The sequence below is a fragment of the Pan troglodytes genome, chromosome 19, assembly GCF_028858775.2.
Source record: "Pan troglodytes isolate AG18354 chromosome 19, NHGRI_mPanTro3-v2.0_pri, whole genome shotgun sequence".
NCBI classification, from domain to species: Eukaryota; Metazoa; Chordata; class Mammalia; order Primates; family Hominidae; genus Pan; species Pan troglodytes.
Window position 1 is genome coordinate 89384121 of NC_072417.2, and position 14541 is coordinate 89398661.

The 14541-nt window shown below is 59.1% G+C and overlaps 2 protein-coding genes across 10 annotated transcripts in view; one reads left to right on the forward strand and one right to left on the reverse strand.

The window, feature by feature from the left end:
• Positions 1–306: 306 nt before the first annotated feature.
• Positions 307–5584, forward strand: SPHK1 (sphingosine kinase 1). 4 transcript variants are annotated; one of them, XM_016932949.4, is made up of 6 exons: positions 307–385; positions 3176–3379; positions 3710–3862; positions 3945–4039; positions 4117–4232; positions 4530–5584. In XM_016932949.4, the coding sequence occupies exons 2-6, from the start codon at positions 3370–3372 to the stop codon at positions 5308–5310; spliced, it is 1155 nt and encodes a 384-aa protein (XP_016788438.1). In that variant the 5' UTR covers positions 307–385; positions 3176–3369; the 3' UTR covers positions 5311–5584. The 4 variants fall into 4 exon arrangements, with proteins under 4 accessions (XP_016788438.1, XP_063655423.1, XP_016788435.1 ...); XM_063799353.1 differs by lacking the exon at positions 307–385 and adding an exon at positions 885–1254; XM_016932946.4 differs by lacking the exon at positions 307–385 and adding an exon at positions 2334–2894.
• Positions 5585–7237: 1653 nt separating this feature from the next.
• Positions 7238–14541, reverse strand: part of UBE2O (ubiquitin conjugating enzyme E2 O) — a 63451-nt gene continuing 56147 nt past the window's right edge. For 4 of the 6 annotated variants that reach the window (XM_016932953.4, XM_016932955.4, XM_054670708.2 and 1 more), the window contains exons 14-18: positions 13797–14493; positions 13394–13530; positions 9615–9818; positions 9461–9518; positions 7238–9318 (exon numbers count right to left, since the gene is read on the reverse strand). In XM_016932953.4, the coding sequence (XP_016788442.1) occupies positions 8648–9318; positions 9461–9518; positions 9615–9818; positions 13394–13530; positions 13797–14493 (1767 nt within the window). In that variant the 3' untranslated portion in view covers positions 7238–8647. The remainder of the gene's footprint in view (positions 9319–9460; positions 9519–9614; positions 9819–13393; positions 13531–13796; positions 14494–14541) is intronic. The other 2 variants (XM_016932956.4, XM_054670709.2) reach the window with 1 other exon arrangement.

Sequence of the window (14541 nt, forward strand, 5' to 3'; positions counted from 1 at the left end):
GGGGAAAGGGGTCTGGAGAAAGGCAGCCTGGGTTGGGGGAAGTGAATGACAAGAATGAGGGGGGCAAAGGCCTTGGAGGTGAGGGGGGCAGGGGGTTAGGCGCCAGGGAGGACAGAGGACCCATTGTGCGGCCTGGAACCGGGGCCAGAGGGCTTTGCCCTTCGCCTCCCTCCCGCGGGGCCTTCCAGAGCCAGGAGGGGAGCTGGGGCCCGGAGGCTGTTGGATAAAAAGCCCGTGCCCCGCCTCCCCTTGCCAACTCAGTTTGCAGTCAACCCCGCCCCCGCCCGCTCCGCGGACTCAAGGCTGGTGGTAGTGGGCCTGGAGGCGCAGGATCCGACCTTTCTGGGGCCCCAGGAGGAAAAAAAAGGGGGGGACCCTGAACCAGGTGGGCTTTATCACCACGAACTCACAGTGCTTCCCTGTGCCTCAGTTTCCCCTCTTCAGACTCTATGGCTAATGACAGAGCTTTTCAGATTTGGTGGAAATGCTCTCCGGGGCGGGGAGCAGAAGGGGAAGGCTGCCCCAGCTAATCTCCGCAGCCAGTCCCCTCGAAGGCTGAGATCTCGGAGAGCACAGCCTCCGATTCGCGTTTTCTAGGCACCAAAGTCCCTCGCTGGAGGAAGAGGAGGGGAAGAAGGCAGAGGAGACGGGAGGGGCGGACGGATCTGGTCCTGGGCTCCCGCGCGGAGCCCCCTCCTCCCACAGCCGCCGCTCGCGTCCCCGCAGCGCATGACCGCGGCACTGCGGCTGCAGGGCTCTCTCCCCCGCCCGCGCCGGATTCCTGGAGCAAGGGGGTGGGGGGCTTGGAGGTGCAGGACCCATCATTCCGACACGCGCCGCGACGCCAGGAGTCGGGGATGACGCCCCTGCTCCCTCCCCTCGTTCCTGTTTCTCGGAGTTTTTCGACCCCTGAGCGCGTCGCTGAGTCACCTTCCCGGAACGCGCTCGGGACGCTCTGGACCCAGCGGGGACTGCCCGGGCGCCGCGCAAGGCGAAGGCGCACCCGCCGATACGCGCGCGGAGCTGCGGCCCTAGGGACCCCGCGTCCCAGCCTGTGCCCCCCGACCCGCCCGGGGACTCTCGGGTCCCGCCCGTCTGACCCCCCAAGTGTTGGGAAACGGGGCCGAGCTGCCTGGGTCCTCCGGAAGAGAAGACACCGCGGAGGCGTGCCGGAGTTCAGGGCGCCGCCCGGCTAATTGGCTGCGTGCTCCTCCTGGACCTGCCTCTTCTCGACTTTAAGAAGCGATGAGAAAGGTGTGTGGGGGCGGGTGGGGCCGGCGGGGGCGCGCGAGCCTCGCAGCCTCCCGCAGGGGCTTGGTTTCTCCTAACTCTGGCCCTACCTGGGCAGGTCACCAATGGGCCTTGGCAACTTCTTCCTCCGTCTCCGCCGTAAACCCCCAGGGATCTAACTCGAGGTGCTCGCGGACACGTTCTGTGGCTTGCCGCGATAAGTGTATCACAAACACACTGACAAACGCGTCCCTACTGGTCTCCAAAGAAGTGACAACTTCTGAGCGCGTTTCCGGCGCCCCTTCTTCACGCTGAGCCAGAGGGGGCGGGGGGCACGTACCACATGCTTGGCTTTCCAATCCCGACGGGGTCCCCCAGGCCCATCTACACTGTCAAGCCTCCTCTCCGGCTCGGAGCCCCCGGCCTGTCGCCTGCTCTACCCGGGACAGCGCGCTAGGCGGCCTCAGGCTCGGTAGCCCAGCTGCAGCGTCGGGAAGTTAAAAATAACCTCCGTGGGAGCGCGGGGGAGGAAGAAAGAGGGAAGCTGGTGGGCGGCGGGGCGAGACGCCCCGGCCTGGAGAGGCGCCCCGGGTGGCGTGCGGGCCTCGAATTTCGGGTGGGCTAGGGCAGAGCGCGCAAAAGGGGCGCTGCATCCCGGCGCCGACAGCACCCGCGGGGGCGAGGTCGTGGCGTCGAGGTGAAACCAAGGGCCCCCGGGAGAGCGGAACCGCGCGCGCCCGGCGCTCGCTCCGACACGAGTTCGCGCGGAGCCCGCGCCTCCGTCTGCGCTGCGCGGTCGCTTTCGCGCGCCCCAGACACTGCGCTCGCGGCCGGGCCCGGGACTCCGCGCCTCGCGGCCTGCCGCCTCAGCTCACCCGGCCAGGTCGCGGCGCCGCCTTCTAGCCAGACGCCTAGGACAAGCGGCGGGGGCGCGCTTGCCGCTTCCTAGGACCCGGGCGGGAACCAGCTCGTGGCCCGGCCGTGGGCGCGGGCCGTGCCGGAGGCGGCGCGCTGAGGCCGGAGGCGGGCAGAGGCCGAGGCCGCGCCGGGCTCAGGTTCCACCCCCGGGAGCGCGGGGCGGAGCCAGGCCGGCGCCGAGGCTCAGTGCCCTCCCCGCTCCGCGGCGCCGGCTGCGAAGTTGAGCGAAAAGTTTGAGGCCGGAGGGAGCGAGGCCGGGGAGTCTGCTCCAGCGGGGCGCTCCAGTCCCTCAGACGTGGGCTGAGCTTGGGACGAGCTGCGTTCCGCCCCAGGCCACTGTAGGGAACGGCGGTGGCGCCTCCCCAGCAAACCGGACCGACTGGGTAGGGCCGCCCACCCTGCCTTCGCGCCGCTCGTGGCTCCTGTGCGGCCCGCCCTCGCGGGGCCCCGGGAACTGGGCCACTTGTCGCTTGGGCGAGAGCAGGCGGCAGCTGGTGGCCCGGTTCGGGCTTGGCACTGGCGCGACCCGGGAGCGGCTCCCACGAGCGCCGCGCGCGTCGCAACGGAGCGGGGCCCTGAGAGGCGCGCGCCGCGGCTCCCACCGCTCTGGAGCTCCGGGCAGGGGACACGGCAACCTGGATGGCTGGGGCTGGGATCCTCTCCCAGAACTTCGTGCCCAGCAATGTCCGCTCAAGTTCTGGGATTTTTACGCAGCTGGACTCCCCTCCCCCTGGCAGCCCCGAGGGGTGAGGAGCTAGTCCGTCGGAGGGAGCCACGGGGCTCTGACTCATCCGTCGGGCCGGAACCGAACCCCAAGCCCCAGGGAGAAAGCCCCGGAGCAGGCGCCCTTCTCAGGGATTGTAGGCTTAGTCACACGGCGGGGGCGCCCTCGGAGACACCGGACCTCAGCTCTCTGGACTTCCCGGGAACCTGGCTCCCCGCGCGTGGTCCCGGGATTTAGTCGGGCGCTCCCCACCTCTGGCAGCTGCGGCCCCGGACTCCGCCAGCGCTGTCTTCTCTCCCTCAGGTCCAGCCGCCGCAGGGAATGACGCCGGTGCTCCTACAGCCACGGCTCCGGGCGGGGAAGGCGAGCCCCACAGCCGGCCCTGCGACGCCCGCCTGGGCAGCACCGATAAGGAGCTGAAGGCAGGAGCCGCCGCCACGGGCAGCGCCCCCACAGCGCCAGGGACCCCCTGGCAGCGGGAGCCGCGGGTCGAGGTTATGGATCCAGGTTTGTGGGGTTCCTGCTGGGAAGGGCTGTAGGGGGATTCCTGTTCCTCGCCAGGAATGATGGAACGCCCAGCTGGACGAAAGGGGCTGTGGACGATCGGGAGAAACATTATCCCTCACGAGGCCAGAAGCCGGCCGAATCTGAGCCAAGGAAGGGGGTGGCAGGGGCGCCGCGTCCCCACCCCAGGTCTCCCAGCAAAGGCCGCTCCTCTGGCCAGGGTCAATTACCGGGGTGTTGCGGGCACCAAGTTCCCACACTAGTGCCCCATTGTTACCCGTGGCCCCCTAGTGGTCGGTTGCGGACGTGGCCTCTTTGGTTTTGTTTTCTCAGCGGGCGGCCCCCGCGGCGTGCTCCCGCGGCCCTGCCGCGTGCTGGTGCTGCTGAACCCGCGCGGCGGCAAGGGCAAGGCCTTGCAGCTCTTCCGGAGTCACGTGCAGCCCCTTTTGGCTGAGGCTGAAATCTCCTTCACGCTGATGCTCACTGGTGAGTACCTCTCGGAGGGGGTTTCGGGAGCATCCCCTGGCAGGGGACCCCCCAGTCCTGATAGCTGCCGGTCTCCCTGCAGAGCGGCGGAACCACGCGCGGGAGCTGGTGCGGTCGGAGGAGCTGGGCCGCTGGGACGCTCTGGTGGTCATGTCTGGAGACGGGCTGATGCACGAGGTGAGGACCGCACTGCGCGGCTAGGCCTGGGGCTTGGCGCGGTGCGTCCCAGGCTGAGGCCACGTGTGCTTCAACAGGTGGTGAACGGGCTCATGGAGCGGCCTGACTGGGAGACCGCCATCCAGAAGCCCCTGTGTAGCCTCCCAGCAGGCTCTGGCAACGCGCTGGCAGCTTCCTTGAACCATTATGCTGGGTGAGAGCCCAGGGCCAGAGTGGGCCTGTTTCCCGTCTGTGCTCCTCTACCGCGGGGGTTTTCTTGTCTAAGCTCCCATAGGCTGAGATCATTTCCATTTCCCCTTCTCCCTTAGTCCTGGGGCCCTCTCCTGGTGACCCCAGCTGACTGCTTCCATTTGCTCCATCTGCCACCTACCAGTCCTGCCAACTCCCCAGGGACCACATGGCGCTTTGCCAGCTCCCACTCCCCGGGAGAAGGAAGGGGGGGATACATGGGGGCTCCTGTCCTGCCTCATCTGACGGTTTCCCCCTGCAGTTATGAGCAGGTCACCAATGAAGACCTCCTGACCAACTGCACGCTATTGCTGTGCCGCCGGCTGCTGTCGCCCATGAACCTGCTGTCTCTGCACACGGCTTCGGGGCTGCGCCTCTTCTCTGTGCTCAGCCTGGCCTGGGGCTTCATTGCTGATGTGGACCTAGAGAGTGAGAAGTATCGGCGTCTGGGGGAGATGCGCTTCACTCTGGGCACCTTCCTGCGTCTGGCAGCCCTGCGCACCTACCGTGGCCGACTGGCCTACCTCCCTGTAGGAAGAGTCGGTTCCAAGACACCTGCCTCCCCCGTTGTGGTCCAGCAGGGCCCGGTAGATGCACACCTTGTGCCACTGGAGGAGCCAGTGCCCTCTCACTGGACAGTGGTGCCCGACGAGGACTTTGTGCTAGTCCTGGCACTGCTGCACTCGCACCTGGGCAGTGAGATGTTTGCTGCACCCATGGGCCGCTGTGCAGCTGGCGTCATGCATCTGTTCTACGTGCGGGCGGGAGTGTCTCGCGCCATGCTGCTGCGCCTCTTCCTGGCCATGGAGAAGGGCAGGCATATGGAGTATGAATGCCCCTACTTGGTATATGTGCCCGTGGTCGCCTTCCGCTTGGAGCCCAAGGATGGGAAAGGTGTGTTTGCAGTGGATGGGGAATTGATGGTTAGCGAGGCCGTGCAGGGCCAGGTGCACCCAAACTACTTCTGGATGGTCAGTGGTTGCGTGGAGCCCCCGCCCAGCTGGAAGCCCCAGCAGACGCCACCGCCAGAAGAGCCCTTATGACCCCTGGGCCGCGCTGTGCCTTAGTGTCTACTTGCAGGACCCTTCCTCCTTCCCTAGGGCTGCAGGGCCTGTCCACAGCTCCTGTGGGGGTGGAGGAGACTCCTCTGGAGAAGGGTGAGAAAGTGGAGGCTATGCTTTGGGGGGACAGGCCAGAATGAGGTCCTGGGTCAGGAGCCCAGCTGGCTGGGCCCAGCTGCCTATGTAAGGCCTTCTAGTTTGTTCTGAGACCCCCACCCCACGAACCAAATCCAAATAAAGTGACATTCCCAGCCTGCTCGTCCTGTCCTGGTGACTGGGGAGAGAATGGGTTCTCGCTCTGGCCAGGACTATAGAATTTAATGGTAATGATGGCCAATGGTGCCCCCTGGGATGGGCAATGGATTTTACTGGCCCCAGGCATAGTCATTCTGGTGGGGGACTCAGGACCAGAGCTGGTTCAGCCTAATGGTGGGGGGGCCTCTACCACCCTGATAATTATAGCACCTCCAACCTGAAGCAGCCTCAGAGCTCAGCCAGCTGCCTGACCACACACAGGATGCAGCTCAGAGCTGGCATGTCTCAGCTAGGGCCACACAACCAGCTAGTCCCAGCAAATCTCATCAGAGTCCCATGTGGATTTAGCAGGAAAGGGAAAATATCTGAGTTAAGGGCATTAGAAAACTGATGGACCAGGCGTGGTGGCTCACACCTGTAATCCCAGCACTTTGGGAGGCTGAGGTGGGTGGATCACTTGAGCCCAGAAGTTTGAGACCAGCCTGGGCAACATGGTAAAATCTCATCTCTACAAAATGTGCAAACATTAGCAGGGTGTGGTGGCGGACACCTGTAGTCCCAGCTACTTGGGAGGCTGAGGCAGGAGAATCGCTTGAGCCTGGGAGGTTGAGGCTGCAGTGAGCCGAGATCGTGCCATTGCACCCCAGCCTGGCTGGGTGAGACAGAGTGAGAATGTCTCAAAAACAAAAACAATAAAAACACTGGCCCCCCCCGCCCCCCTCCCCCCCAAATTGGCAAGGAGCAGGAGACTTCAGAAGTAAAAAATGGCAATATCTTTTTTTTTTTTTTTTTTGCTCACTGCAACCTCTACCTCCCGGGTTCAAGTGATTCTTGTGCGCAGCCTCCTGAGTAGCTGGGATTACAGGTGCATGCCACCATGCCCAGCTAATTTTTGTAGTTTTAGTAGAGACGGGGTTTCACCATGTTGGCCAGGCTGATCCCAAACCCCTGACCTCAAGTGATCTGCCCGCCTCTGCCTCCCAAAGTTCTGGGATTACAGTCATGAGCCACCACACCTGGTATCTTACCTTTTTAAAAGGAGTCTGTCATCCCCCACAGTGGTCTAGGGGTCTAGGTTCTCCCAACCTCCCTCAGCTGCCTCCTTTCCCTGCCTGTCCTTGTGGAGGAGTGCCAGGCAGGAGTGGAAAGAATGTGGCAGGGAAGGATCCATGCAAGTCTAAACTGGGCAACCATTTTGGCTTAGCGTCCAGGAGTTGTGGCACCTGTCCACCGCCAGGTGCTATGACGTCGGCTCTCCCAGAACCTGGAAGGAGCTGAACTGGTCAGTTGTAGGTCTCTGGAGACTACAGCTGCTGGAAGGCTGCTCTAAGCTGGCTCCTGAGGAGCACACCACCGGCCAGGAAGAGGCCAGAGGACTGCTCCAGGACAAGAAGTACAAAAGGCATGCAAGCAGATCTGGCAGGCAGAGGGCAGTGTGGGTGGGTGGGGGGTGCTGTTCACAGTGGCCCCCACCTGGCCAGGAAAGCCAGGACCCACTGCCACATGCCTTCCCTGGCAACAAGGTCTTTCCTTCCCCAGGAAGGGTGTGTGTGAGGGACACAAAGGCAACGGAGCCCAGATGAATGGCAGAGGGAGGTTTAATGGTGTCACCTTGTCTTGTTAATGAGCCAAAAAAAAAAAAAAAAAAAAAAAATGCAAGTAAAAAAAAGTTTAATCACACAGCACTTTATACAGATATTGTAAGCAGTAGGCATTCACATCTCCACATGTACAATGCACTGGGAAGCACAGCCCCACCAGTCACTCCGGGTGTTTCTCAAACAAGATACCGACTCGGTTCCAAATGCCACGGTGTGTGGTCCGGCTCCGTCCTCCCGCAGCTCTGCTGGCTGGGCGGTCACAGCACAGCACAGGTGTGGAGCCCACTTAAGGCTGACAAGACGCATCATGCTTTGGCTTTTTTTTGTCTTTTTTTCTAATAAGAGTTAATATCTTTGCTTTTGAGTTTTTTTTCCAACCTTAAATATTACATACATACACCAAAAATTACATAGCTGCAATGTGCTCAACAGCATCCTCTCGGCCTGGAGCTTCACATTATCAAAAGCTTAGAAAACTTGTAAACCTCTGGGCCTGTCTCTGGGCACTAGGAGAGCCCCCGCCGGCCGTCCCCTTCGGATTGAGCCTGCAGTTTGTAAGTGAAGGGCTGACAGTAGGCCTTCTAGTCCAAGAGAGGGCTGGCTCGCTTGGAGTTCAGTGAGCTGCACGCCTGTCCCAGTGTGACCATGTGATGGGGGAGGGGCCCTAGCACTTGCCCTGGCCTTGTGCAGCTGCTCTTGCCCCCAGCAGCCTCCGACAGAAGAGCAAGGCACCTATAGCTGTTGCTTTCCCTGCAGCTCCCTGGTCCTCAACTCCATGTGCATGTGTGAAGGCCACCACCTCTCCTGGGCGTCACCCGGAACCTAGCCTGGTCCCAACCTCTCTTAGAGAGCAAGTTCAACAGGCCTGAGGGCTATAACGTGGTCGACAGGCCATGTATAGCCAGGAGTCAGTGACAGCAGCTACAACTCCCAAGGGATAGTGTTGACGCTGGAGGACTAGGGAGGACCTGGGTGGTGGTGGCAGCAGGAGGGTCTGGGACACAGGGAGGCTTGAGTTGAACTAAACAGGTTGAAAGGGACCAGGGGAATTGTTGGCGCAACTCACACTTCATGCAAGGCACATGTGCTCTCCTGCGGGTCTGCAGGGAACCGGCCCAGAGAGCCCCGCGGCAGGCCCTGGAACACCCGCCTCTGACCTGAGAAGGGACAGCAAGGGAGCAAGTGCCGGACATTCTGCTGGGGTGACAAATGGAAAATCGGCAACAGGGTTCCGATTTTCTTTGCCACAGGGGACCCGCCTGTTGAAAGCTCGCTTCAGAATAGAAACGGCGGCATCTCAACACACTTCTTGCACTTTAGCATCAAACTCACCTTGGGGAGAAGAGGGCAGTGGGTTTGCAGTGGGGACAGAGGGGCATGGGAAGAGGGGTGATTCCGGGGGGGAGTGAGCAGGCGGCGGCTGGCCTCTCTCACGGTGATGCTCTTTCCTCTGCGCCTGGCAGCTACTTGTCCTCTGTGCACTCCGGCATGCCTGCCTCTAGCAGGGCAGCCCGGAACTGCGTCAGGACACCCCGGATGCTCTTGATGAAACCCTTGGAAAGTGGGAAGAGGGGGAAGCCGATGTCAGGGTAGCCACTCTTCTCAGGTAAGAAGCTCCGGTAGCTCTTTCTCCGCTTCTTTGGTTTCACACTGGGTGGCACCGATGCGTCTGGTGCGGTCTCCGAAGTCTGGTCTGTGTGGTCCCTGCTAGCTGAGGCCGGGCCCTGGGCACCGCCCTCTGAGTCTGAGCCCTGGGAGGCCTCTCCTGGGGCTGGCCCTCCATCCTCAGGTTCTTGTTGGCCGGAGTCTGACAGTTCGGCTACAGCTGGGGGCTCTGGCGAGCTGCTGGCCTTGGGCACCCCGTTGGGCAGTGCCTGGGCCTTCTCCAGCAGGGCATGGGTTTCCAGCCAGGACTCGATACGGTTCACCAGCCGCCAGCCACCAGTGCTAAAGTGTTGCCTGATCTCCTGCTCAAAGACCTCGGGGGGCCGCCGCACCAGCTGGGTCATGGACTGCACCACGCGGATCAGCGCCATCTCATTGTAACAGCGACTGTTTTCATAGCCTTCCTGCAGGCCTCGGTCACTGTCGAAGCCGGCTTCGTTGTAGTATGGTTCATTTACCAGGATCAGACCTGTGTGGGCAGGACACCTTCCCTCAGTGGGTGAGAGAGGCCCACAACGCAGGCCTACCCTCCATCTGCCAGGGGGACTATCAGAGTCACTTTCCTCCACCGGCCCTCCCTTGTCCGCACCCCCGCTTCAGCCCAACTGTACCTTGGATGGAGATGAGCACCTGGAGAAGGCTGGACTTGCTTGTCCACCTCTCTGTCCCCTGAAACACACAGGGCACCATCAATTCTGTTCCCCAGGCCCCTATCCACCACTGGCTCTTCCTCCTTCTTGGCTGGGGGCCTGGCCCTATACTCACCTTTCCAATCCAGGTGCCCAGGAGGCTGACACACACCTTCCCATTGTCATACAGGTTGGGGTTCAGGCGGCCACTGCATTGGGAGAGGTAGCAGAAGTGGGGGGGCACGGCTGGGTAGATGTTGGGGAGCTGGATGTCAAACAAGTAGAGGCCATCCTCGTAGGGGGTTCGAGTGGGGCCCTTGATGAGAGCTGAGAAGAGGTCCTAGGTAGGGAGGAAGGGAGGGAGGCCAAGGTTGGCAGGGGTGGAAGGGGGTGTCCTACATGTGGCATCTGCATCTGCACCTGCTCTTTCCCAGGACACTGTGCAGATCACACAGGAAGAGCAGCACCTGGGACTCCAGATGCCACCAGCAGTGGAGAAGCTAAGGACAAATCTCTCTCTGCAGAACAGCCTGGAATCTTTTTTTTTTGAGACAGGGTCTTGCTGTGTCCCCCAGGCTGGAGTACACTAGTGCAATAATGGCTCACTGCAGCCTCCCAAGTAGCCGGGACTACAGTGTGGGCCACTATGCCCAGATGATTTTTTTATTTTGTGTAGAGACAGGGTTTCACTATGTTGCCTAGGTTGGTCTCGAACTCCTGGGCTCAAGTGACCCGCCTGCCTCGGCCTCCCAAAGTGCTGGGTTTACAGCCCTGAGCCATCACTGTGCCTGGCCCTTGCCTGGAATCATTGAACCCTGGCTAAGAGAAATACTCGAAGTGAGTTTTTATCTTATCAGGTGTTTTTCCTCATAAATCATTACTTTAAGACTGTATTCCAGCTGGGCGTGGTGGTTCGTGCCTGTAATCCCAGCACTTTGGGAGGCCGAGACGGGTGGATCACTTGAGGTCAGGAGTTCAAGAGCAGTCTGGCCAACGTGGTGAAACCCCGTCTCTACTAAAAATATAAAAATTAGCCAGGCGTGGTGGTGCATGCCTGCAGTCCCAGCTACTCGGGAGGCTGAGGTGGGAGAATTGCTTCAACCCGGAGGCGGAGGTTGCAGTGAGCCGAGATTGTGCCACTGAACTCTAGCCTGGGTGACAGTGAGACGCTATCTCAAAAAAAAAAAAAAAGATTGTATTCCTCAGCCAGACGTGATGGCTCACACCTGTAATCCCAGCACTTTTGGGAGGCCAAGGTGGGAGGACTGCTTGAGACGAGGAGGTCAAAACCAACCTGGGCAACATAGTGGGACCCTATCTCTACAAAAAATAAAAAATTAGCTGGGCATGGTGGTGCATACCTATAGTCCCAGCTACTCAAAAAGCTTAGATGGGAGGATCACTTGACTCCAGGAGATTGAGGCTGCAGTGAGCTATGATCACACCACTGCACTCCAGCCTGGGCGACAGAGTGAGACCCTGTCTTTTATTTTTTGGCTTATGTATTTTTTTGAGATGGAGTATAGCTCTGTCACCCAGGATGGAGTGCAATGGTGTGATCTTGGCTCACTGCAACCTCTGCCTCCCAGGTTCAAGCGATTCTCTGCTTCAGCCTCCTCACGCCCGGCTAATTTTTTGTATTTTAATAGAGACGGGGGTTTCACCATGTTGCTCAGGCTGGTCTCGAACTCCTGACCTTGTGATCCGCCCACCTTGGCCTCCCAAAGTGCTGGGATTACAGGCGTGAGCCACCACGCCTGGCCAACCCTGTCTTTTAAAAACAAAACACAACAATTCCTCTAAACACCTGCTCCAGCCCTTATCCCCAACAAGGCAAGTAGTACAAGCAGTTTCAAGCTGAAAGGCAGTTCCAGGCTGGTGAGGCCTGGGGACGGGGGGATGGTCTCACAACCAGAAGCTGACAGTGAGGGTTTGAACTCCACGGGGGAGGTTGGGAGACCACCGCTCCACAGACATCTGGAATCTGTGCATCTGTGCACACACGCGTGTGTGTGGGATCTCAACTGACAGGGCAATGGGCGAGGTCAGTGATGAGCTGAGAAGCAGGGAAGGCAGAGCGTTAGCTGGGGCAAGGGAACCTCTGCACATGCTCTTATCGGTGCCACCCTGGGAGCCTCCAGGGAATGCACTACTTTTCTTCTCCTGAGTGAGATGTGGGGAAAACAGAACAAAACAAAAAATACTGTTTCCATCTTCCCTCAGCAGAGCTGAGACAGGCTAGAATTTTCAAAAGGAATTTTCCTACAACTCAAGAAAAAACCAAAAGCGTTATTAAGAATCTCAAGCAGCACTGGGCCTTAGGACTCTGCCTAGCCCTGTTCCAGGGTTGTGGCTACTCCGGGCCCATCTCAACAGCACCCCGCTTGGCTGCTCTCAGGATCCCTGCTCTTTCTTTTCTTACTCCCTTCCTTCCAGGACAGGGCCAGAACTGGCGCCTCAGACTCAGATTCAGAGTCTAGCATAGTGCTTGGCTCGATGCACAGGCCCAGTAAGGGACTGCGGAGTAAACAAGGTGGCAGGCAAACGGGCTTGCCTGTTCCGGGAGGATGCACTCAGCGCTGCCTCAGTAAACATGACTCAGAGACACTAGGCCCCGTCCACGAACAGAGGAGTGGGAAAATGGAATGTGGTGTGGCCACATGCTGTCATCCTATTTTGCAGGTAAAAAGGAAGAAACTAGATTACGAATCAACACAGGTTGGTCTTAAGCAAATTAGAGATGATGTGTACGACGACATATTCTGTGTGTAAACAAATCATACAAAATACTATGTAATTATGGTGATATATGAAAATGTAAAAATTTTTTTTAGTGTATAAACAATGTAAAAGTATAAAAAAAAGGTCATCCGTTTGGAAGGAGACCCACTAAACTTCCAACAATCCTCTGGGTGTGGGAAGGGGCCTATGATTCAGGGAGAAAGGGAAGTGAGGTCTGGTCAAAGGCAACTTTAGCTCTTCCATTTCCACTCAAAGGATCTGTAATGTTCTCATTTTTCAAAAAGAAAAGTAGGCTTGAGGAGTAATCATAATATAATTAATTTCAAAGTAATTTTTTTTTTTTTGAGATGAAGTCTCGCTCTGTTGCCCAGGCTGGAGTGCAATGGTGCGATCTTGGCTCACTGCAACCTCTGCCTCCCGGGTTCAAGTGATTCTCCTGCCTCAGTCTCCCGAGTAGCTGGGATTACTGGCACCCGCCACCACATCCAGCTAATTTTTGTATTTTTAGTAGAGACAGGGTTTCACCGGGTTGGTCAGGCTGGTCTCAAACTTCTGACCTCAGGTGATCCACCTGCCTCGGCTTCCCGAAGTGCTGGGATTACAGTCGTGAGCCACCGCACCCGGCCTATTTCAAAGTAATTTTTTTTTTTGAGACGGAATCTCGCTGTCACCCAGGCTGGAGTGCAGTGGCGTGATCTCGACTCACTGCAAGCTCCACCTCCCAGGTTCACACCATTCTCCTGCCTCAGCCTCCAGAGTAGCTGGGACTACAGGTGCCCACCACCATGCCCGGAGAGTTTATTTATTTATTTATTTATTTTTAGTGGAGACGGGGTTTCACTGTGTTAGCCAGGATGGTCTCGATCTCCTGACCTCATGATCCACCCACCTCGGCCTCCCAAAGTGCTGGGATTACAGGTGTGAGCCACCGCGCCCAGCCGAGAAAGTAATTTTTTAAAGGAGGGAGGAAAGAAAGAACCATCTGGCCTGGACACACGGCTGAGTCAGCCCTCACCTGACTGAGCCTGTGACCGCCCCTGTAAAAGGTGGGTGGGTGAGTGTCCTCGCAGGTGCCAGTCAGCCCCGGAGGTTTGGGGACCCAAGGTTGGTGGCCTCTTGGGCACTGGGTGCCCACACAGCACATCTGCACCTGCCCATGCCAAGCCTACTTGCCATTCTATCTTCAAAAGTCTTGACCATGATGCCCTCAGGCAGTGAGGTAGCCAGCAGCGCCATCTCCTTCCGCACTGTGCTGAAGAACTTCTTGGCTTCTGGAGGCTGGAACTCAATTTTCTTAAAAGAATGATTTGCTAGAGGGGGGAAGAGAATAGTCAGTCCCTCATGGAGAGGCCCTGGAGCTCCATCTGCCAACCTGGCTGGACAGGTGAGCACACCCACAGACTTCCCACTCGCCGCTGCTGGCCTCAGCACTGTGACCACACAGGGAAATGGTTTGCCCTGGGGCAGTAGCTGGGGTCTGGCGAGGGGACTAACCACCCTGCACCCAGATCTGGTGACACAAACAGGAGCCCCGAGAAGGCGGGGGAAGGCGAAGACCAGGCAAGGGCTGACTCACAGGGTGCAAACTCCAGTACGGAGAAGACCTCGCCCTTGGCGCTGGTGAAGGTGACGCCAGGCTTGCCGCCACACTGCTGGCAGAGCACCGGGGTTTCGCTGGGCCACTCAACCTTCACAGGTGACTGCCCCTCGGGCTTGTCCTCCTTGCGCTCTACGTCGGGCACTGCTTCCATCTTCTCCTCCTCTACAATGGCCACATTGTCCAGGGTCTTCTTGAGGTTTTCCTGTAGCTTCTTGATGTCATCCAGAAACTTCTTCTCCCGAGTTGGCTTCTCAGGCTCCACAGTCGGAGAGGTGGGCGAGCCCGTCAGCAGCTGCTCCACAGTCATGTTCTTGAGGCTCTCCAGGATCTTGATGGCCTCTTTCAACTCCCGGAAGCTCTTGGGTGGCCCGTCCTTGCCAGCCTTCTCCATCAGCCCGGCCATGGGGGCAGCCATGGCCACAGCCCCCTGGACGGCAGCTGTGGCTGCCTCTTCACTGATCACCACTCCCTTGTCCTCCTCAGGGGCCACCGGCTGCTCCAGGGGTGGGATGGGGGGCTCCTCTATCTTGGGGTGTTCGTCCTCCACCAGCCCATTGTCCGTCTCCCAGCTGTCACTATCATCTTCCCATTCATCCGAGGATGCCCCGCTGGTGCTGCCTTCTACCGAATCGTAGTCTGACTCCTCAATCTCAGACTCGATGTTGTACAAGTGCTGGGGGCAGAAGGGAAGTGCCAGGGTAAGCAGACAGGAAGTCACCTC

Excerpts from the sequence above, each read along its gene's own strand:
- SPHK1 (XM_016932946.4), top strand. The coding sequence starts at position 2,831 with ATGTCCGCTCAAGTTCTGGGATTTTTACGCAGCTGGACTCCCCTCCCC. Across the intron at positions 2,895-3,175 it reads CCCCCTGGCAGCCCCGAGGG|GTCCAGCCGCCGCAGGGAAT; the intron begins GTGAGGAGCTAG and ends TCTCTCCCTCAG. Across the intron at positions 3,863-3,944 it reads CTTCACGCTGATGCTCACTG|AGCGGCGGAACCACGCGCGG; the intron begins GTGAGTACCTCT and ends GTCTCCCTGCAG.